A 23,760-nucleotide genomic window follows, 5' to 3' on the forward strand; every position below is an offset into this window, starting at 1 on the left:
CTGCAAAGTCTAAAGTTCGTTCCATTCTTTTTCTTTACAGGCCAGCTGGGCTTCCAGGTCCACAGATGTTGAACAACAGGGTCAGGGGCGTCGGACTGGGGGGGTAAAGGGTACCGAGTACCCAGGGCCCGAGGCAGGGGGGGCCCCTTAGAAGTCAGTTTTCTATACATACATATTTGGTACGGGGGCCCAGCAAGATGGTTTGTACCCAGGGCCCAAAATTTGGTGCTACGCCCCTGAACAGGGTAAAGCAAGAACTGGCATCCTGTTAAGCAAGCCTATAAGCACCTGAAGAGATTACAAAAGATGTTCATAAGTATGCTGAATAAAACCCCAAACATGGGGCTGAATCTAATATAGGGCGAGGCATCTGACATGCTTCTTGAATTCAGTGATATACAGCTTGAGTTATATAATTTGCGACCATAAAGTAAGTAATCTAAAATTAGTAAACATGCAGTTGAAGGCTAAACATAAAACATTGAGGTCAAAACCTTGAACTGTCAAAGTGGTTGGGCAAATTTATTTTAGCGATAGCTCATATGAAAACAACAAGTACAGCACAGACCGAAGTCACAAAGAAAAAAGCTTCACTTTAAACTCTAGTGACAAAATTACAAATATTTTAGTCAAGAAAACAGTTATATAAATTACATTTGTGTGTATCAGTCCAAATATTTATTGAGGGACATGCATTTTCTTCGGCTTCTTCAATAAAATAATTGATTACTGTACTTATATAATTGATGATACTGTAATAATTTAACCTGTAGTAAGTCCATCTATCATCTGGGAAGTTACTACAGCCTTTAAAATGAGAACATATCGTTTTGGTGAATTTTTGTGAATATAAAAAAAATATTGATTACTGTACTTATATAATTGATGATACTGTAATAATCTCATCTGTAGTAAGTTAATCTATCCTCTGGGAAGTTATTAGAACATTCTGAATGTGAAAATGTATTTAACATTTTTTTTTTCATGTATAGCTTGCACACAATTTAATGAATGAGTGGAAATCTCCTATATGTTTTAGCGTAGTGAGTGGAGTTTCAGACGGTCCCTTACATCTGCGAAACCGAATGTCCAACGAATGTCGAGCGCTACTCTAATTCTGGTATGACTGGTGTTTTCCTTTCTCTGACTAAAACAGATTTATCGTAAGTTATAAACGTTTCGGCCAGTTTGAGCAAAAATACGTAGTCTAATAGGATATCAAAATGAAAGTCTATATAAAGACGTGCATAAATCAGTATACAGTTTAAAGATAAAAAAGCAAACAGTGTAGGCCTATTTATTTATTTTTGTTAACTAGTTTTTTCGACAAGCGATTTTTTTGTTAGATATATATATATATATATATATATATATATATATATATATATATATATACTTTAATATATATATATATATATATACTTTAATAACAAATAGATTCCAAACTATTTAAACTAGTCATAAATAGTGACACATCCGTCATGCTTCTGTACCCATTGGGCAACTTCCTGTCAAACTTTAAATATCTTAGCGTTTACGTTGGTTGTTCCCCCCACCAAACGTTACATCAATTTTCCCGGTAGCTGTACTGAACAACTGACGCAAAAGGAAATTACCGGTACACTTGACTCACGTGGTTTCTGCCTGCCTGCTGTCGTTCTAATTTCTATCTGTTTTGAGTATACATGCGACGTTTCCTCTCATTTTTCCATAAAAATGTAACATATTAACTCGTTTTTACAACAGCATATATGCTGCAACATACTCAAGGAACTGTTGACTTAATATTTGCCACAATATTATTATATGAAAAGGAAAGTTGCCATACAATACATCTGTGCAGCACCCAGCTGAGACATTGAGGTACTTTGAGAGAGCACATGGCTTGTAGGGATGAGAGAGAGAGAGAGAGAGACGCACGTATAGTACCCTCTACACTGCCACATAATTGGCTGCACGTCAGCGTGACTCAAGTGATTCATTGGTGACAGAACAGGCTCTGGTCAGATCAGGACTACATTCAGAGGATGAGCATCAGCGAAGCTCCAGATCTCATTCAAGTGCTTGCTGTGCGAACGTGATGGTCCTTTTCCCAAGGGAGCAACATCAGAGGAAAACATTAATAACTGATCATTATTAAGGTAAGGTATTAAGGTAAGGACTGATGTCTTTAAATATGTCGCCATGTGTTCGGAGATGATGATTGGGTGATTTTGCGGCAGGGCGGTGGATGCTGTGGTGCGCGCCAGTGAAGATGTAGAGCACAATTTTATCCGACCAATAACATGTTCCGGGTAACAGGTTAAGGCTCACACCGATACAACTTCACAGTCTAATGATAACCGAGCTATTATGCTTTTAACCCCTCTTCACTGTTTATATGAGGACAATTAACATATCTATCTATCTATCTATCTATCTATCTATCTATCTATCTATCTATCTATCTATCTATCTATCTATCTATCTATCTATCTATCTATATATATATATATATATATATATATATATATATATATATATATATATATATATATATATATATACACTCAAGGATGGTAGGCCGTTGGGTATTTATAACCATGTGGAGTGCCAGTACTGGGTTTATCTAATCTGTGAAGAGAGAGTATGTTAGTCACGTTTAGCACGTAGACCACAGCGCTCCGATGCATCACATCTTCTTCTTTCAAATATTTAGAAGCCGAATTGCAAATAGTTAATTTAATAAATATTCCTCAATGTGTTTGCTCCGATCTTTGAGCCACAGCACGCGCGTCTTCTCTAGTGGTGCTCATATGCAAAGGATGATGGAAAAATAGCCTAATGTAGATCTGATTTAATTCCCGTCTCATAATACTATCCATAATTATTTAATAATAATAATAAAAATGCTACAGTAATCCAAAGCCTGCCTTTTAATATGATTTTTGTCAAACAGACTCGTACAGTTAGGCTACAGTACATTGTGATTAGAATTTTGTAAATCAAAACAATATGCATAATCCTCTTGACATGCACTCGCACTACGATTGACTGATTATAATTAGTGCCACTAATATGCACAAGACAAGACATCTGAATCATTATTAAACCTAACTCAAAGTCAGCTGTGACATGCTTCAGACAAACAATTCATTGGCCTTTCTAAAACGAATCCTAATATAAAGTAATTCCTCATAACCAAACATAATGTAAATCCCAACTACACATAATGCTTTAAAATATATCAAACTGAGGACAGACTCAATTGACTCTAGTCTTTACTCCATGGGAGGCGATTGTGGTCATTTGCAATCAGTGTCACAAGAGGGTCTTAATATAGAATGGATATTATAGCTCTGGTAGGGTTTTAAAGTGGAGGGCCTCTGGGATTTTTCCACACTGGAGGTGTTCCCCTCAACTGACACCCTCCTAAGAGATGTGCAAGTGTTTAGAGACCTTGTGCAAGATAGGTTGTAAATGTATTGGTTGCATAGTTGAGAACTTAGAAGATTTCACTTTTTGCAATTTGTCTACATCATATCCTTTGGTTGAATAATTTTCTCCGGCCTAACCTTTGCTTAGTATTTAACAATTTAGAAGTTGCATTTTATCCAGCTACATCTGCTTTTAGTCCTATCACACCAATTGCATTGTTAAGATCTGAAGTTGTCTTGTATTTCTTGTTGTATAATTCATAGGCCTGCTAAAGTGGTTTAGAACTAATTGATTTGCATAGGAATTACAGGTTTTTAATATGTCGGATATAGATATGATATTGTTTATAGTTGAATGACAAATTGCTTGTTCCTCATTTGTAAGTCACATTGGAAAATGGGTCTGTTAAAGGACAATGCAATTGAATTAATTTTTAGTCTGTATATAGAGAGGACCAGGTGTCCAGATATTAGAAATTAGTGTTATATTTTGGACTAAATATACTAAATCAATTGCTTGAATAAGTTGCTATTTTGCTAACTGTACTGTTAAATATGTGGAAGTTTGAGTCTGAGAAGAAAGACATCACAAGCAAAGAACGGCATGTTCTGCTCCTGAGTGACTGTTGAGAAATATGAAAGGTCATGGCAGTTCATACATTGCATAATAGATTAGGGACAACATAATTACTACTCTCTGATCTGAAATAAAAACCACTTGTGATGCTGGTTCTTTAAAAGTCATAAATTGTAGTGAGATGATCCATTTAACACACTGTACCAGAATGTAATACTGCAGAGAAGACATGTGGCTCTTGGCAGGAACATGACTAAGAGATGGTGTGAATCCAGGGTGCCAGGCAATAAGAACAGTTCTTTCTATACAGGGAGAAAACCTGCTGTATTAGAAAATTCACTAGTTAATTAAAATGTGTTTAGAGTTTTGGTGATAATGGGTTAATTTATGTTGTGGCAAATTCAATTAAACATATACCTTTGTTGTAGAGCCAAAAATTCTGTCATCATAAACTTGTCCTTTTGTTGTTCCAATCCCAAATGACTGACTATCATAAAACAGAAAAGGAGATATGTGGCAGAATGTTAGGGATTGACAGCCTAAGTCACCTGGCCAGTGGTAACTAAAGTTAACATTCTGCTTATCTCCACTTGTGTTATCTATAGAAGAAAGAAAGCCATATAGGGCTGGAGCAACATGATGGTGCAAATGACAATAACATATTATTTTGGGGTGAACTTATTCATTAAGCACTATCAATTAGAGGTCAATCAATAGTGGATTTAGCCAAAATGTACCTTTGCTTGTGTGATATTGCTTATATACAACAGTTCAATGAACAAGTAAATTTAAAAATATGAGAACGTTCATAAAAACATATATACGTATATATATATATATATATATATATATATACACTCACCTAAAGGATTATTAGGAACACCTGTTCAGTTTCTCATTAATGCAATTATCTAATCAACCAATCACATGGCAGTTGCTTCAATGCATTTAGGGGTGTGGTCCTGGTCAAGACAATCTCCTGAACTCCAAACTGAATGTCAGAATGGGAAAGAAAGGTGATTTAAGCCATTTTGAGCGTGGCATGGTTGTTGGTGCCAGACGGGCCGGTCTGAGTATTTTACAATCTGCTCAGTTACTGGGATTTTCACGCACAACCATTTCTAGGGTTTACAAAGAATGGTGTGAAAAGGGAAAAACATCCAGTATGCGGCAGTCCTGTGGGCGAAAATGCATTGTTGATGCTAGAGGTCAGAGGAGAATGGGCTGACTGATTCAAGCTGATAGAAGAGCAACTTTGCCTGAAATAACCACTCGTTACAACCGAGGTATGCAGCAAAGCATTTGTGAAGCCACAACACGCACAACCTTGAGGCGGATGGGCTACAACAGCAGAAGACCCCACCGGGTACCACTCATCTCCACTACAAATAGGAACAAGAGGCTACAATTTGCAAGAGCTCACCAAACTTGGACAGTTGAAGACTGGAAAAATGTTGCCTGGTCTGATGAGTCTCGATTTCTGTTGAGACATTCAGATGGTAGAGTCAGAATTTGGCGTAAACAGAATGAGAACATAGATCCATCATGCCTTGTTACCACTGTGCAGGCTGGTGGTGGTGGTGGTGTAATGGTGTGGGGGATATTTTCTTGGCACACTTTAGGCCCCTTAGTGCCAATTGGGCATCGTTTAAATGCCACGGCCTACATGAGCATTGTTTCTGACCATGTCCATCCCTTTATGGCCACCATGTACCCATCCTCTGATGGCTACTTCCAGCAGGATAATGCACCATGTCACAAAGCTCGAATCATTTCAAATTGGTTTCTTGAACATGACAATGAGTTCACTGTACTAAAATGGCCCCCACAGTCACCAGATCTCAACCCAATAGAGCATCTTTGGGATGTGGTGGAACGGGAGCTTCATGCCCTGGATGTGCATCCCAAAAATCACATCAACTGCAAGATGCTATCCTATCAATATGGGCCAACATTTCTAAAGAATGCTTTCAGCACCTTGTTGAATCAATGCCACGTAGAATTAAGGCAGTTCTGAAGGCGAAAGGGGGTTAAACACAGTATTAGTATGGTGTTCCTAATAATCCTTTAGGTGAGTGTATATATATATTGCCAGATGAGGTTTAATAAGGTTGTTTATTTTCAAGGTATGAATTTGGAGACGTGATACATGTGCTGAAGAGGGATGTTTCCATGTAGAAGTTTTTTGCATGCCCTTGCTTCAATTTTATGCACTTTATTCTCTAATCAAAATAAAAAAAATATGCATTAAAGTGAGGATAAAAACAGAGATGGAAAAATGTCAATAATAAAAGATTTAGATACAGCGAATCCACAGGAGGTGTCTGTGATTATTTTTATTTCACCTCTAGAGGCTGCTGTTACATGGCAGAACCAAGCCATTCTAACTGTAGAATCCTCTAGGGCTGACCACAGAGGAAGAAACAAAAACAAATACATTATCAGCAACTATCGGCATAGTTTTTTTTTGCTGATAACCGATTGTTCAAAAAAGCTACTATCAGCACAGATTAATTAGTAAAACCGATATATTGGTCTACCTCTACTATTAGTGTGCTTTTGGATGACACTCTCTTTTTTCATGCAGTTTTGAGAGACCTGACCTGTACTAAGCATCATGGGAGGAGTGGTAGTGGACACTGCCAACAGTGGGGTCAAGGCACCTGATGGAGGATGGGGTTGGAGTATCCTTTTTGGCTGCTTTGTCATTACTGGCTTCTCCTATGCCTTCCCCAAAGCAGTCAGCGTCTTCTTCAAAGAGCTCATCAGGGAGTTTGGAGTGGGCTACAGTGACACTGCTTGGATCTCCTCCATACTTCTAGCAATGCTTTACGGCACAGGTAGGGATGTCTACTGGCAGGCTGCAGGGACGAGTTATTACTTACGGTTTTGAAGACCATGCTGTATATAATAAGTTATCAGAAGAGTATCTGGCTGTAGGAAAGAGCCCAGAATGCAAAAGAGCTGCCATCCTATGCAAATATAGTCAAAATATAACCAGGTTATCTGTAACGTCAGCCTATACAAAGTGCTCAGTGTCTTTTTTTACCCATGTATTTTAAATGCTAACAGTAGTTTGCTTGCTTCAGGGCCACTATGTAGCATCTTGGTGAACCGTTTTGGTTGTCGCCCTGTGATGATGGTGGGTGGCCTTTTTGCCTCCTTGGGTATGATCATGGCATCCTTTGCAACCAACATCATCCACATCTATCTCAGCACAGGGGTCATAACAGGTGATATTGTCTTGCAAAACAATAAATAGCATTATATATTTTAGAGTCCACTTGTGAAAATATGAACACTGCTACAAATGTGCATATTTGATTAGTGGTCAAGAAAAAGTGCACATCAGAATCTTAAATATTTCTTAATTTTTTTAATAGGTTTTCAAAACACTATTTCTATTTCACTAATGTAAGCAACTTTGTGACATTGTCCAAGTGAACTTCTTTGTACAAAAGATCAGATTTCTTTGCTTTCATTGAAACATGCAGGATGCTCTTTGGAACATTCTCCAATCAAGCTGGGAGAAAAAGGGTCTTTAAGTTTCTAACAACACTACCCAATACTAAATGTTTTTTAAATGCATTTGAAAATTACAACTTCAGTTTAAAATGTATTTTACTGAAATTATGCTGATAATTTGTAATGTAAATATTTGTGTTCAATTGTAAAAGAGTGCAGTCATTTGTGGACTGGTAACATAAAAAAAAAAAAATATCTATCTATTAACAGTCTTATATGATGAACTGCAGGTTTGGGTCTTGCCTTGAACTTTCAACCATCACTCATCATGCTGAACAGATACTTCAGTGAGAAACGGCCCTTGGCTAATGGGCTTGCTGCAGCTGGAAGTCCCGTTGCTCTGTGTTGTTTGTCTCCTCTTGGCCAAGTACTTCAGTACAAGTATGGTTGGCGAGGAGGCTTCCTCATCCTTGGAGGCTTGCTGCTAAACTGCTGTGCCTGTGGGGCTCTCATGAGGCCCTTGATGGCTCCAAAAAAGAAGAATGAGGTGGAAGGAAAAGAAAAGGAAGCGAAACCTCAAGCGAAACCCAAGTTGCTTGATTTCACCGTCTTCAGAGATCGTGGCTTTGTGATTTACACTGTGGCTGCGGCCATTATGGTGCTAGGTCTGTTTGTGCCTCCTGTGTTTGTGGTAAGCTATGCCAAGGAATTGGGCAATGAGGACACAATGTCTTCCTTGCTGCTCACTATACTGGGGTTCATCGATATCTTTGCCCGGCCCACATGTGGTATCATCGCTGGGCTCAAGTGGGTGCGTCCACGATCTGTATACCTCTTCAGTTTTGCTATGATCTTCAATGGTACCACCGATATTGTTGGCTCTCTGGCCAAAGACTACTCATCTCTTGTGGTGTTCTGCATCTTCTTTGGTATCTCCTACGGCATGGTTGGAGCCTTGCAGTTTGAAGTGTTGATGACCATTGTGGGAACAGAGAAGTTCTCTAGTGCTATCGGCTTGGTGCTGTTGGTTGAAGCCATTGCTGTGTTGGTGGGACCACCTGGAGCAGGTACGTTTTTTGGGGGGGGATCAATTCTGTTTTCTGAAATTTCTGATGTTCTGTTAAAGAAAAAGGCTAATGCTTGTATATTGGCAGTTTGTGACAATCAATTAAACAGGGGTTCTCAACAGGGGCGTTCAAAGGTTGCCAGGGGGAGCTTAGAGCAAATTAGTAAAGAGGGGGGCGTTCGCAGTGTCGGATTTAGGCATATGGCGGAATCTAGGTATGATGGCGCCTAAACTGGGACCATATCTTAAGAGTAGAGAGGACTACTGAGTTATTAGAGAAGCACGCAGGGTTAATGGGCAAGGGGTCCATGAGTAAAGCCTGCAATGAGGAAGAAGGGCAGGAGTTCGCCTCCAGCTGACACCAAGGAGTGGTTGACAAATTAAACCAGTAGATAATCTTATGAATATTAGCCGACCAAACTTAAAATTGGGTAGGGACAGCAGTAAGTAATGATCTCTGAATTCTGGGCTTTTTGCCATTCCACAAAATCAGAGTAATGATTTGGTCAAGAGAATTAAAAAAGCTATTTGGCAAGAATAGGGGGATGCACTGAAATAAGAAGAGAAATTTCGAAAGAACATTCATTTTCATGACGTTAATTCTTCCAATTAGGGATAAAGGAAGACTGCGCCACCTTTGCACATCGGATTTAACTTGAGCCAGCAGCGAGGTATAGTTTGCAGAAAAGAGAGATGAGAAAGATCTGGTGACATTAATTCCAAGATATTTCAACCCAGACCTATTTGGCTTAATTGGAACATCAGTTTTTTTAAAGACACAAGGCCTGCTGATTAACGTGGTAACACTCACTCTTTTGCAAATTAATTTTGTAATTTACTCAACAAAATATATAATTGATGGGAAGCCCACAGTAGGGTTACAATCCACTCTTTCTTGTATGGCTTCAACATCGTCAGGACAGGTCAGTAATGACTGTTCAATGTCCTTAATCGTACTTTTCATGGCCGAAATGTCAGCTTGCCCCGTAGCCATAGTATTGGGGAATTCGACTTTCACTGCCTGCAGCTCACTCTTAATGGTATAGATAAATCGTCCCCCAGCATATCTTGCAGCTCAGATAGAAATATCTCCGCGATGTCCTTTACGTATTGATGATAAAATTTCAGCTTTAGATGACGCGTTGTTGGCTGGTGGCTCTGCCTGAATGTCAGGGTCACTCAAAGACTGCGAAGCCACAGGTGTAGCACATGGAGTAGGCCGCTGATGTGATGACGGCATGTTAGCACCTTTACCAGATTTATTCTTCATTCTTCAGTGAGCAAGGCACATTGAATATAATAAAAAACAATTAAGTAACACGTATAGACTGGGAGGATAAAAAATAAAAAAATTATTTAATGAAGTCGACGATTACGCATTTGTACCACAGTTCATCTGATTTTTAAGTATAGCGACGCATCTGAAGTATCTGGTTTAGCAGCGTCAGATACAAAGGCGGAGGCACAACCTTGGCTAATCCACCTGTATGGGTCTGTAGATGGATACGGCTCAATGGACAAAGCTCTTTGCGAGAATCAGTGAGAAGCAAGGTGCGAGAAGTGGAAACCATTTGAAATCAGCACAGAATTCTACACCACCACCCTTGAATTGTCTAGAGTAACACTAACTGTACTGTCATAGTCTACATTTATATGTAGATTTATTTATATTTTATTTATATTTTGCATTTATTGTTTTTACATGTGTTTAGAGTAGGTCTACTGTTTATAATTACAAAAATTCCATAGTTCTTTTTATAGAAATCATGTTGCATCTAACCATGGTAGTGAAGATCCATGCTTCCACATTTTTACTGTAGTCTTGTTACAAATACCACTGTTAAAACTATCAAAATAAATAATAAATACATAAACATTTTCAAAAAGGCAAATGTAAAATATATGAACAATATCACTTTTATTATTAGTTTCTGTCGTCGCATTTGCATTTTATAGACCCCAGATATAGCCCTCCATCTGCTTGAATTCAAGAAACGCAAGGTTTGGTCTCACGTTCATTATGCGTAAGCCTGCTGAATTTATTAACAAAACTTTTAAATTATGCAATGCATCGAAGTTGCATTGAGCAAATTAAGGAAATAACACAAGTATTATTTTTTTTTCCTTTTTTTTGTTTGGTACAACTAAGTCTCTGCTTTCAAATTATGTCACATAATTGGGGGTAAGTTAATGAAGTATCAAAAAAGGTCTGAGAACCACTGAACTAAAGCATACTCAGCTGCTCTTGGTTCCGGAGGTTTTTTTTCCCATTATTTTGTTTTAAAATAATCTTTAATAAAAAGCATTCTAAGCCATGAACCAAACCAACCTGCTCTGAGGTGAATCATAACATTACAAACTTTATTAATGGATTTGAAGCACACACACACACACACACACACACACACACACACACTCAAAGAAAATTGGATGAAAAGACAATGGTTCAAGACTGTGTATTTACCGTTTTTAATGAGGGCATGAACTACAATGAGCAAATGATGTTAAACGATGTAAAAATATCAATAACTTTCAATAGTTTTATAAGTATAGAATCAATATATTTCTAAGTGCATTGCAAAATAATATATACACACAAATATACAGTAGTTTGGTAGTGTAAGGAATCAATTTTCCCACAATTCTCTGATTGCTGTATCTTTCTGTTCAGGATCATGTACATGGGTAGTGTAGTCATTCACCTATTAAATGCAAATTATATAAAAAAATTAAATTCTAATGCAGACTAATGGCTTCAATAGAAGCAATATACCATCGATACTCGTGATAGGTCTGTCTTTAAATGTTATTTTTTTTAAATCAATTCCCCTATGTGGAATAAATGAAGGGGATGTTTACTTCTGGAAACAGACTGTTGCACTACTGAAACCAAAGTATCTTAGAGAATGTGCTGATTTCTTGGTTACTTAATCTGCAATAAGACTAGCTAACTCAAATGTTCAACTAATATACATTTATATACAGGAATATACAATAGAAAGTTTATGTACAGTTGTAGGGGTGTAGGTGGGACTTCACATACCATACGTGAGCCTTTTGTTAAATGTTACAAACACCTTCTTTTTATGGAACACTGCATGGTTCATTTTCATAGTTCCTTATTACGTTTGTTTTTAATCTCAGAGACCCAGGACAAATTTACAATTATAAATGTCCCAACATTGGCAGCTGCTGCTCCCAGGTCATGGGATGCTTCCTTGAGCCCTGAATGACCTGTAATGTCTGCCACAACAATTGGCCACTCCTCACAGGAGTTGATATCACGTCAGTTCTCGTGTTTCATTTCACAGGTCGCCTTCTGGATGCCACAAAGAACTACATGTACGTCTTCCTGCTGGCAGGCTGTGAGGTGGTCCTCTCGGCCCTTGTGCTGGCCATCTGTAACTTGCTCTTCATCAAGAAGAAGCCCCAAGAGCCTGACCCTCCAGCCAAGATGGAGATGGCCATTACGGAGGCAGAAATGGAGGAGCTCAACAAAAAACAACATGAGGAGCAAGACAGTGGAGGTGGGACTGGTGAGACTACGAAGGAGCAAGTAGAACAGAGCATTAAGGAAACAACTACAAAGTCTGAGGATAAAGAGCCTGAGAGCATAGGTGTGGACTCGATAGAGCTTGAGACCATTCCCAAAAAGGTGACGGCAGCAAATGGTGTTGTAGTTGAACCTGAATCCTCCCTGTAAGAGATTTATGTAGAACAATAGATATGACAAAACAACCCCAGTAAGACTCATGAACGTGCTCGGTTCATGGAAACCGAGATGTTAAACTCGTTTGATGTTGCTAAACAGCACATGCATTTGAAGTGATTTAGACTTTTCACTGCCTTGTATGCTAACAACAGATGACAGGAGATGTTATCATACATATTAAAAAGGTTTAAAAAGTTTCTTCTGAAAATGACAAAGATTTATCAAAGGTGTAAGATTACGATTATTTATTTTGTATACTATTTATTTATATATTATTTATATAAGTATATAGTATATAATTTATTTTCGTCACATCAATTGCCTACTCCATGTGCTACACCTGTGGCTTTGCAGTCTTTGAGTGACCCTGACAACGCGGCATCTAAAGCTGAACTTTTATCATAATTTGTCCATAACCTTTTAGGAGTTTTAAAATGTGAAAGTTTAAATATGCAAGAGATTCGTTTTTTCTTTTAAACTTTTTTTATTCAGGTTGTACTGCATTTTTGGCCACTATACACTCCACATCAGAGTAGGGTACCAGAATTATAGTGAAGATTTCCAGCTTGCTTGCTTTGTTGCATACAGTATTCACTAAAATGGATTGTTAAGTATCTTTATAGTCTATTGTAATGTATCAATCTGGTCTGGAGAGAGCACAGGAGTTTAAGGAGAATAATTATTAGTTTTTTAAGGGTGTATCAAAGTTCTGTGTTTCAGACAAATCCTAACAGACGTACCAATAAGTATGGAATGCTAGGCACAAATGAACAGTTGACGAGTTGGTTTGTATGAAACATTGTCCAAGTAATAGTCTCTTTGAACACTTTATTGTGTTCTTGCAGAATGAACAGAATTGGGATATGCTTCAAAGTATTTTTGTGTAGTGTTTTCAAAGGATATTACTGTTTGGGGCACAGCTGTGTTACATATTTTTAATAGTGTTTTTTGCTATTTTATTTTACAGAAACTTTAATAGTATTTATAGTAAACATGTTGATGTCAGTTGGCAGCTACACAACTTTATCTGTACATTTATTTATCTAAATTTCAAATGCTAATCCAACTGCATCAAAGGAGGGGACCAATAGTGAGCTTGTGCATGTGATAAGCTGGTTATATAACAGCATGTATTTTTAGCTTATTCAACACTTGCTACAAAATGTATTGATTGAGACATCTCAGTGGGCACCTTTTTGGAAACCAAATCTAAAAATTTACAAAGATTACAAAAATACACGTGGGGCTGATAAAACCATTTTTACCTCTATTTTTGTACGTCTTTCACAAGCAGTTTGTGACAAGGGACCCTCTTCTACTTTTTTCGTACTAAGACACTGATATGTTTTGGTTGTGCCTTATGTTTTGTAGCCATACCTAATTTGTTGTGAATCATTCTAGAAATAAATGCATCCCTCATCGATCCAGTGAACCTAGTCTTTCATTGATAGTTACTTTCTATTTAATGTTCAGAGTACATTCATATTTTTGCTTTCAAAAATAACGTCATTGCTAGAAAATCTAGTATAACACAATTTGCGTTTTAATTTTTAAGGTAAAGATTCACATCATTAAAAATGTTTTTGGTGTTAAAATAATTTCTTGTATCCCACCTGAAAATGAAGCAAATATAAATATAGTGTAATAAACAGTGGGATAATTGATTATGAATGTAAAGGAACCTATTATATGTGTAATTGATGTCATGGTTTTCACACAGAGGTGGCACTTGAGCAAGTCAAATCCTATTAGCACAGGATTTGTGCAGTATTTTCAGTTCAGTGCAGCTGCTGTCCATCTGTAAATGTGGCACATCTTTAACACATTAACCGATGGCTAATCTGAAACACCGTAAAGTAAAATAGTGTAGCAGTGGTCAATCCTGCTCCTGAAGATCTGCTTTCGTATGGAGTTTAGATCTAACCTTGCTCTTACACACTAGTTTTTTTTGTTCAAGTGAATCAAAAGAATTTAATATTTTTAAAAAGTTAGTTGGAACTAAAGGAAGTTTTAAAGTATCCCTTTATTGACTAAATTAGTACTTTAGGAGAGGAAAGCAACAAGGAAATTAAAACATTGCTCAATAAGCATGTTATTAGACACATGCACAAAAATAAAGATTACAATCATGTGGGATTTTATATACTCCACTAACCCAACGCAGTCAAAATGATTGTGCCGAGACTTTCTTTTAACAAAGTGGTGCATGTTCAAAGGCAGTAGGATATTGGGTTAAGTGTAGAGGAAGACCTTGGCTCCAGGACTCTTGGAGAAACTCTTCCCTATGATAAATTAACAGTGACAAATCATGGAGAGTGGGTTACTATACCACCTAAGGTATGAATGGCAGTAGCATCAATACTGGTATGACTAGAGCTACCAATCCCAATGCTTAACAGGAAACATTAAGAACATTTGTTTTAAATGAAAGTAATTTACCCTAGCAAAGGAAAAGCTAAACTTGCTTAATTTGTCTAACCTATGTGTTTCTGCACAGGAAATTTCATATGTCTAAAAATGTATCCCTTTGCACACTTCTGCAAATGGCAGCTGTAAAAAAAAATGACAGCACAAGCAAATACAAGTAATTCATTTATTTACACAGGTTAAAATACACAAATAAGGTGGCAATACAAATTTTTACAGGACTGACAAATTTGCATGACTTCCACAAGATTGTGGAGCCCAAAACAGCTAAAAAGAGAGAGAAGATGAAAAACTTCACCCAGGAAGTTACCAAAGTCCCATCTAAAGATGCCGTGGGAACAGAAAAGAGATGACCAGATCAACTTTCAAAGTGCATAAGCCACATCAGTGCTGGAATCACTTCTGAACTTCAAAGCAAGACCTTTTGTATTTGTTTTCACCATTTCAACCTTTGTAAAGACAATCTTCATCTCCTACATAAACTTCTTATCACTTTCAAAATACCATCAGAATTCACACAATTCCATTGCATCCATTTACTTTCCAGCTGAGTACACAAAACCTTTTCAAAGTAATTTAGTAGATTACAACATGGTCTTGATTCACAATCAAACCAGCATCCTAAGAGTCAGTTCAAATTCAGAGTGAATGAACCTCCCAATGTCTTGCACTTCATTTTAGTGGCTTAATGAAAATGGAAAAAAAAAATCTGGTGATAACTTTCAGACTCAAACCATCTGTGGCCATTTCATAGTCTAAGGAGTTTTATGGAAACATTTACACAAATATTTTAGTTATTTCACAGCTTAGAAACAAAAGACAATAATGGGGAGGCAGTATTGTACAGATCAATATAGCAGACAAACTGGTGAGGCTCGCAGTGTCCCCTCAGAGTCAGTTTGCTGTGAGTGATGCATGCTGAGATTTTGGCCCTGTTGTGGTCTATCCACTCCACATAACCACCTTCACCAGAGGAAAGGAACCTGCATGTGAACTCACCAGTTACAGAGGGCTATTATTAAAATATATAGTAAAAAATAAATACCCTGTAACTAAAAAAACTTAAGTGAACCCATTAACAATGCCACCAGACTGATCTGTCTGTTGGGCAGGTTAAAATACAAAAGAAATCTCAGTATTACAAAGAAACAAAAAACCAATTTAAACCACACAGATAGACGATACATTAGCCTCAATAGAGAGGAGCCTGAACCAGAGACATTTGTGCAGCACTGTATAGAGTGGAACTATGAAGACGCAGATAATAACAATGATGTGGTGTGGGTGGCTGATCTAGTCTCTGATTGGTTGATCCACTAGTGTGAATCACGACAGGCCTTAGCTCTCATGTCAGAACATTTAAAAAGTGAGATAGAAATTGAGAATGTGTGAGAGAGAGAGAGAGAGAGAGAGAGAGAGAGAGAGAGAGAGAGAGAGAAAGAAAAGAGCCTGAAAGCAAAGAGGTCAGGTTGGTTCTACACCATTTTGGTTTCATCAGTAGAAGAGAGAGAGAGACTGACTGCCCTATCTATTAGCTGATGGTGAAGAGCTGTCAATCAGCCATGTGAAGTTGAGTTGTCCATTGTGCACCATATTGCAAAGTGGAGGCACCTGGTATATGGAGACAATCTATGAAGATACAGAGGAAATACATTTTTACAATACAACTGTGACAAACAAATAATGTGTTTTAAAGTTACTTTACAGACTTTTTGAAAGATTATTAAAAGGTGATGTAATTCTTTCAATATTTGAATTTCTTGGATGTTCCGAAAGCTTTAAAAAAATATTTTTTATTGCAAATTCAAATTACATTTTGTCATTTGTCACCTTTTAAAAGACAGTTTACACATTTATGAGCAGATTGGTGACATCTCACAAAGAGATGTCCAGGTCATATTCAATGATTAGCATTATTTAAATTTAGTACAACAGCTTGTACACCTAAAATTGGACTTTACAATAAACTTTGTCAAAGATTTACTCAGCTGGAAGAGAACAAATGGCAATGTGCAGCTAACACGAGCCAATAAAACTCACCTGGTGCGCCTGCTTTCACACAAGGACGTGATGAGCAACTACTTGCCGTGGTGATCGAAGGGAATGCTATTCTGAGGTGAAGAGAGAGAACATTACAGCCATCCACCTCCACAATACAGTCATCAGTGCAATGACCTTTTACTCAAACCAACCCCTAATCATATCGTGCCTACTGTCATGTTGAGAATTTACACTGAAGAGTTGACTTTTCCAAGAAATACAAATGTTTGAGAGCTTCCTAGAAAAGTCTTTTCAATAACCTAAAATGCAGATTCAATTTTAAGCTTGAAGTCACAAGTCTGAAAGGTTTATGAGCCCAAATCATCAGATAATATGAATTGCTGCAAGCAACTAATCTTTCAGACATTTATTTTGGGGTAATAATATTTGTACCTGTAGACCAAAAAATTCCCAGTGTAATTATTAAAAGGACTCTGGTACTAGTGAAGCTTTTTCAATTAAAGTCTGTTTCAGAACAATTCTATTTGCCCATTAGACATTTGATAAATGAGGGAGTAACACGCTCTTAACAATGTCATGGGTTCCTCCAGGTACAGTCCAGACTAAATACAAGAAATCTCTGTTATCTGTAATCAAACATCAAAACGGCTCATTCAAACACAGACAGCCACGAGACTATTTATTTTTTTTAACAACGTTTATTAAGGATTTCACTGCTCTGTTGAGGAACGCTGCATAGGCTGAAGGGTGTGGCAAGTAGGGTCTATACCTGTGATGTAGACATGCGGGAAGTGTCTTGCCGTCCCGTCAGGTCCGAGGATGACACATTTACTGGGGCACCACGATGAAGCCGCATGCTGACCTTCCTTTCTCGCTCCATACCAGTGACTGGTCTCGGTGAGGATGTGTTTGCTGTGAGATACAGATAGAAGACTCCTTATAACAGCATAAATAAATATGGCAGCCATCAATATTCTTTTGGGAAGCTGCAGAATGAAGCGACAGATGTGTACTTGCTTACCTGTGTGAGAGGTGGGCGTGAGAGGGGTGGGTGGAGCGCTGTCCTGTGTAAGGCGGGGTCTGCCAGAGGCTGCTGGGATGCCTCGAGCGGCAGGATTCCTGCTATGCCTCATCCGATCATCCCGTTCTCTCCTCTCACGCTCTGCCTCATCTGCTGTACGGTTTGCGCCCTGAGAGAAGGAGAAAGTCGTATGTTAACATTTCATGTGAACATTTCTTAAATATCAGAAATCAAAGAATTTCAGAATAAAGCACATTTGCAGCCTAGTTTACAAAATACTTATTTACAGTATTTTTGTACACGGGATGTTTTGAGCACTGAAAACCGCAGTATGTTTCTAAAATACAACGAATTCTTATTTCAAAAGATCAATTAAAATTCATTTTCTCATTAATGACCCCTTTCAAGATGAAAGGAGAATAGTTCATGCATATTATCTTTTGTGATGAGGAAAGTTTTATACATCACTGGATACATTTACATGTACTACAACAATTAACCTACTGTCTTAGTAAATACAACACTATTCTAAATAAGAACCATTGCATTTGCAAAGAATATCTGCCATGTTACTGAAGACTAAAGGCTGCAAAAAGACTAAACAGGTTGATTTGATGTACAGTGCTACAAAATACCCAAACATTGAAAGAATCATATCCTAATTAGGGGTGGGAATCACAAGGTAACTGGCAATAGAATATCATATCTAGGTCATGATACAACAGAAATGACAAAGGGCATAAGGATTTGGTTTGATTTAGTGCACTGCATTCACAATTCTATATTCCCAAAAACTTTGAACACAGCCTGAATCATGAAAAGTTCTGTTTAAATGTATTATTATTATTCATTTCAGGACATATGCAAAACAGTTCCTTTACTTGTAAAAACGTAACAAAAAGCATTTTTCATTAACCTGTTGATATGCACTCCGTTTTTGAGCACAAACCATGAAAAATGACATGCCTGAACATAAATGGTTGTATTTACTGGACCCTTTGGAGTATTGACACAGTTGTAATGTCTTTTGAAAGAAGACACTTTGGGCTTTATTTCCCAAGTTTCAGAATTAATATATGTTGTTACTTTTTAAAGTTCGAGAAGCTGAAGTTTATAGTAATGGAAATATTTTGTGCTGAACATGTTTTTATAATCTAAAAAACAATAATAAAATTGCCAAGACAACCCAGAAATACAATGTTCTCAAAGCCACAAGTCTAAAGAAGTTATGTTTCAAATTTGAAGATGATCCAAGCTTTTTTCTCTGTAAAACCGCTGGAAGCGTACAGAGTAAAATTAAGGCTCCGCCTTTCAAGAGGACACTAAATCTGACTGCACTATTATGCACTGCTATTATGAATGAATAAAATGATGCCGCATTTTTAAAAATAGACTTCAGACAGGCTAATTTTGTTTACAAGACTCTAATACATAAGATAATATAGAGTTTTACAACATGAATGCTGCTCAGATTGCATAGTTTGTTGAAGAACGATGACGAAGTGAAATTGTTTCAGGCGAGATCTCATGTAAACAATGGAGAATATATCAATATTGCTCATAGTTAGCACTTCTATGGACAAAAAGTGCTATTCAATGAATGCTTGTCATGGACAATTGACCCAAGTGTGGCGAACTGGATTCATCTGGTGATCGCGGTTTCATAACAAAGGTATGAAGTCCCGTTTTAATATTGCATGTTTTCATTTCTACTACTGGCACAAATAACTAAATTGCTGTTTCTGGAGCATTGCTATCATGAAACAGAGATTGGATATCAATGTTGAACCCTTAAACATTTGAAAAGATGTATAATTTGTTAACATCGATTACATTTATAGACAGTAAATTATATATTAAATTTAAGCAGAGTAACATCACCACCGCTTGTGGGGGAATTGCGTATAAACAGGTTAAATGTAAAATGATCCATCAGGGATGGAGTGGGACTTTAAATCAGCCCAGCAGAGGGCAATGGTGACACCAGTATAGAAATTATAATTCTGCCAAGCTGAAAAATACATAATTATTTTAGACAAATTTGCTTGAACACAGTCACTGACAGCATACATTTGAAGTATTTTCAAAAATGATTAAGCTTATCCAGTAAAATTTGCTGGTGAAATCAGACATTACATTTGGCATTATCAGGACTATCAAATTTCAGGATCCTTTGCATTATTATACATTATATTCAGCATTATATATATACACAGTTTAATATAGTACAATCATCTGTAAATGCAGTGCAGATTCACTCATGCAGAAAAGTCTCATTCCATTGCTAATTGTATTACATGCACTTACATGATGAGAAATGATCAAACAATTTGACCACTGAGACGTCAGTGTGACATCCATGAAAGCAGAACAGGTTACATTGAAACTGAAATCATGGTATGACGTTGCACAAATACTAACAGCAGAGCACAGTTTCTTAAAAATGACTGCAAGCGAGTATCATGCAAGACACTTTTCACTGGGCTATAAAGTGACGGCACTGAAGAAGCTTCTCCGTGCTCACAGCATATATCCAACTGATCAATAATGAAATTCATTGTTGATGACTTTCATTATCGATTAGTTGTTGCATCCTTAGTTATCTTGTATTCACTTTATTTGTGAATGTAACATTACTCAGACAATTAAAATATTACTGTAATTTGTAATATATTATAGTTGTTATATTAAGTTAATAATAAAGTTATTACACTTTAAATCCCTAGGCTAGTTTACAGCAGTTTTAATATGCTTCAGCCGACTTCCATCCCCTGAGAATAACCTGTCTGCTGATCATAACACTGTCCACGACCCAATACTTTGTTTTTATCCCCTATATTAAGGACCACTCCTTCGCCTAAAAAACAGAGTTTGGGGCAAAATTTAATTTGAGTGCCCAATACGTCACACATAAAACTCTGAACCCTCAACCAAAATTCTTGAATCTTAACACAAAACCAAAAAACATGGGTTGTGTCCCCATCTTCTGATTGGCATCACCAGCAGGTAGGTGTGTCTAGACCAAGCCTATACAATCTAGAGGGGGGTCCAATAGAATCATAAGGTGCCCCTTTGCATCTCTACATGTAGACTTGACCATTTTTAGAATCCTAGCCCACATTCCCTCCTCTAATACAAAGTTTAAATTGTTCCCCCATAATCTCTTGAGAAGCCGAAGAGATGTGAAATGTAATGTTTAACACAAAAAAATCTGTTTTTATAGACCTATTTGGACATGAAAAAGACAAACCAAAATGTTGGCAAAAACTGGATTTAAAAGGGGATGGCGGATTTTGAATGGTCTCTGATGCGAGTTCTTTTCCGAGTTTCATTATGTCTCAGCGGTAAAACATAATGATTGGGCCATCTAAGGGACTGCTGCTGAAGTTGAAAAACGTATATACACTAAACATTTTTGGTACATGAATATCAATACAATATCGTGAGGCAAAATAACGCAATACTATAACATATCGACCCCCCCCCATCCAAATTAATATGCTCCTATATAATATAATCCTATAAATCCTCAACAGTTTTTTAACCATGGCCTTATTCAAATTAAAGTGATTGGAAAATACAGCGTCCATGGTGATTTTTTATTCAGAATATTTTCCTAATGTAGTCAAAAGCCACATTATTCCAGTCTACATAAACACAGTATGACATTTTTAATACAAAACAGTGCCACAATCAAGAATAACAATTATCAGATTCTTCATAATGAAGCCCATCCAGAATTGCTTCCATTAACATGTACTTACAAACTTGAGCATGTTCCAGTCAAACACGTAGTCGTAGGAAAAGCCTTGTCTGTGGAACAGATTCCTAAAGAGCTGCCTCAAGTATGAATAATCCGGCTTGTCATCAAATCGCAGTGATCGACAGAAGTTGAGGTACGTGGCAAATTCAGCTGTGGGGTCGATAACCAACATCCACATTACAAACCAGGTCTGATTGCCTATCAATTTTCAGCTCTGTTAACAATACTAAATTCTAAAATAATGTATCAAGGCTTGTACGTACATGGATAGCCCTTGCAGAGAACTTCAATGGGGGTGGACATTTTCTTCTCACTGATACGCTCATATTTCTGTCTCTTGGTGGCGGCCTTCAGTCCCTGCCATGGCAGTGAGCCCAAGTTAAAATACATCAGCACATAGCCGAGAGATTCCAGGTCATCACGCCGAGATTGCTCTGCAGAGACACACACACACACACACACACATATATATATATACATATATATATCTCACAAAAGTGAGTACACCCCTCACATTTTTGTAAATATTTGATTATATCTTTTCATGTGACAACACTGAAGATATGACACTTTGCTACATTGTAAAGTAGTGAGTGTACAGCTTGTATAACAGTGTAAATTTGCTGTCCCCTCAAAATAACTCAACACACAGCCATTAACGTCTAAGCCGCTGGCAACAAAAGTGAGTACACCCCTAAGTGAAAATGTCCAAATTGGGCCCAAAGTGTCAATATTTTGTGTGGCCACCATTATTTTCCAGGACTGCTTTAACCCTCTTGGGCATGGAGTTCACCAGAGCTTCACAGGTTGCCACTGGAGTCCTCTTCCACTCCTCCATGACAACATCACGGAGCTGGTGGATGTTAGAGACCTTGTGCTCCTCCACCTTCCGTTTGAGGATGCCCCACAGATGCTCAATAGGGTTTAGGTCTGGAGACATGCTTAGCCAGTCAATCACCTTCACCCTCAGCTTCTTTAGCAAGGTGGTCGTCTTGGAGGTGTGTTTGGGGTCGTTATCATGCTGGAATACTGCCCTGTGGACCAGTCTCTGAAGGGAGGGGATCATGCTCTGCTTCAGTATCTCACAGTACATGTTGGCATTCATGGTTCCCTCAATGAACTGTAGCTCCCCAGTGCCGGCAGCACTCATGCAGCCCCAGACCATGACACTCCCACCACCATGCTTGACTGTAGGCAAGACACACTTGTCTTTGTAATCCTCACCTGGTTTCCACCACACACGCTTGACACCATCTGAACCAAATAAGTGTATCTTGGTCTCATCAGACCACAGGACATGGTTCCAGTAATCCTTGTCCTTAGTCTGCTTGTCTTCAGCAAACTGTTTGCGGGCTTTCTTGTGCATCATCTTTAGAAAAGGCTTTCTTCTGGGATGACAGCCATGCAGACCAATTTGATGCAGTGTGTGGCGTATGGTCGGAGCACTGACAGGCTGACCCCCCACCCCTTCAACCTCTGCAGCAATGCTGGCAGCACTCATATGTCTCTTTCCCAAAGACAACCTCTGGATATGACACGGAGCACGTGCACTCAACTTCTTTGGTTGACCATGGCGAGGCCTGTTCTGAGTGGAACCGGTCCTGTTAAACCACTGTATGGTCTTGGCCACTGTGCAGCTCAGTGTCAGGGTCTTGGCAATCTTCTTACAGCCTAGGCCATCTTTATGTAGAGTAAAAATTCATTTTTTCAGATCCTCAGAGTTCTTTGCCATGAGGTGCCATGTTGAACTTCCAGTGACCAGTATGAGGGAGAGCAAATTTACACTGTTATACAAGCTGTACACTCACTACTTTACATGGTAGCAAAGTGTCATCTCTTCAGTGTTGTCACATGAAAAGATATAATCAAATATTTACAAAAATGTGAGGGGTGTACTCACTTTTGTGAGATACTGTGTAATATATATATATATATATATATGTATGTTTTTATTTTAATTACCTACCGCCACAATTGTGAGTTCTTACCAATGCCAAGGTGCGTGTTGATGGATGCATAGCGTGCAGTGCCAGTCAGGTTCTTGTTCTCTCTATAGGGAATGTGCTGGTGCGTCCGTGCATCACGGTATTTCTTGGCCAGTCCGAAGTCAATGATGTAGACCAGGTTGCCTTTCTTCCCCAGGCCCATCAGAAAGTTATCAGGCTTTACATCTCTGTGAATGAAGTTCTTGGAGTGGATATACTCTATACGGCTGATCTGTAGAGTTCAGAAATTGCAAAAGACATTTTAAAAGGGGCAAAATTATTGATTAAATATGTGAGTTATGATGAAATCAGTATGTTTACATGCAC

The 23,760-nt window shown here is 37.9% G+C and overlaps 2 protein-coding genes across 2 annotated transcripts in view; one reads left to right on the forward strand and one right to left on the reverse strand.

The window, feature by feature from the left end:
• The first annotated feature begins 1,974 nt into the window (after positions 1–1,974).
• On the forward strand, positions 1,975–13,661 carry LOC127633560 (monocarboxylate transporter 4-like). The gene is made up of 5 exons (XM_052112744.1): positions 1,975–2,141; positions 6,581–6,833; positions 7,083–7,226; positions 7,749–8,525; positions 11,836–13,661. Exons 2-5 carry the CDS (start codon positions 6,611–6,613, stop codon positions 12,225–12,227), a joined length of 1,536 nt encoding a protein of 511 aa, XP_051968704.1. The 5' UTR covers positions 1,975–2,141; positions 6,581–6,610; the 3' UTR covers positions 12,228–13,661.
• Positions 13,662–14,815: 1,154 nt separating this feature from the next.
• Positions 14,816–23,760, reverse strand: part of LOC127633447 (casein kinase I) — a 24,607-nt gene continuing 15,662 nt past the window's right edge. Inside the window, exons 4-10 of the mRNA XM_052112544.1 lie at positions 23,437–23,665; positions 21,712–21,882; positions 21,450–21,598; positions 17,686–17,854; positions 17,434–17,576; positions 16,704–16,774; positions 14,816–16,292 (exon numbers count right to left, since the gene is read on the reverse strand). Of these exons, the coding sequence (XP_051968504.1) occupies positions 16,742–16,774; positions 17,434–17,576; positions 17,686–17,854; positions 21,450–21,598; positions 21,712–21,882; positions 23,437–23,665 (894 nt within the window). The 3' untranslated portion in view covers positions 14,816–16,292; positions 16,704–16,741. The remainder of the gene's footprint in view (positions 16,293–16,703; positions 16,775–17,433; positions 17,577–17,685; positions 17,855–21,449; positions 21,599–21,711; positions 21,883–23,436; positions 23,666–23,760) is intronic.

Source organism: Xyrauchen texanus, chromosome 40 (genome assembly GCF_025860055.1).
Source record: "Xyrauchen texanus isolate HMW12.3.18 chromosome 40, RBS_HiC_50CHRs, whole genome shotgun sequence".
Classification (NCBI taxonomy): domain Eukaryota; kingdom Metazoa; phylum Chordata; class Actinopteri; order Cypriniformes; family Catostomidae; genus Xyrauchen; species Xyrauchen texanus.

What these genes read in the sequence shown, in the direction of transcription:
- LOC127633560 (XM_052112744.1), top strand. Translation starts at nt 6,611, where the DNA reads ATGGGAGGAGTGGTAGTGGACACTGCCAACAGTGGGGTCAAGGCACCT. An exon ending in AGCAATGCTTTACGGCACAG is followed by an intron (nt 6,834 to 7,082) that starts GTAGGGATGTCT and finishes TGCTTGCTTCAG; the next exon opens with GGCCACTATGTAGCATCTTG. An exon ending in GGTGGGACCACCTGGAGCAG is followed by an intron (nt 8,526 to 11,835) that starts GTACGTTTTTTG and finishes TTCATTTCACAG; the next exon opens with GTCGCCTTCTGGATGCCACA.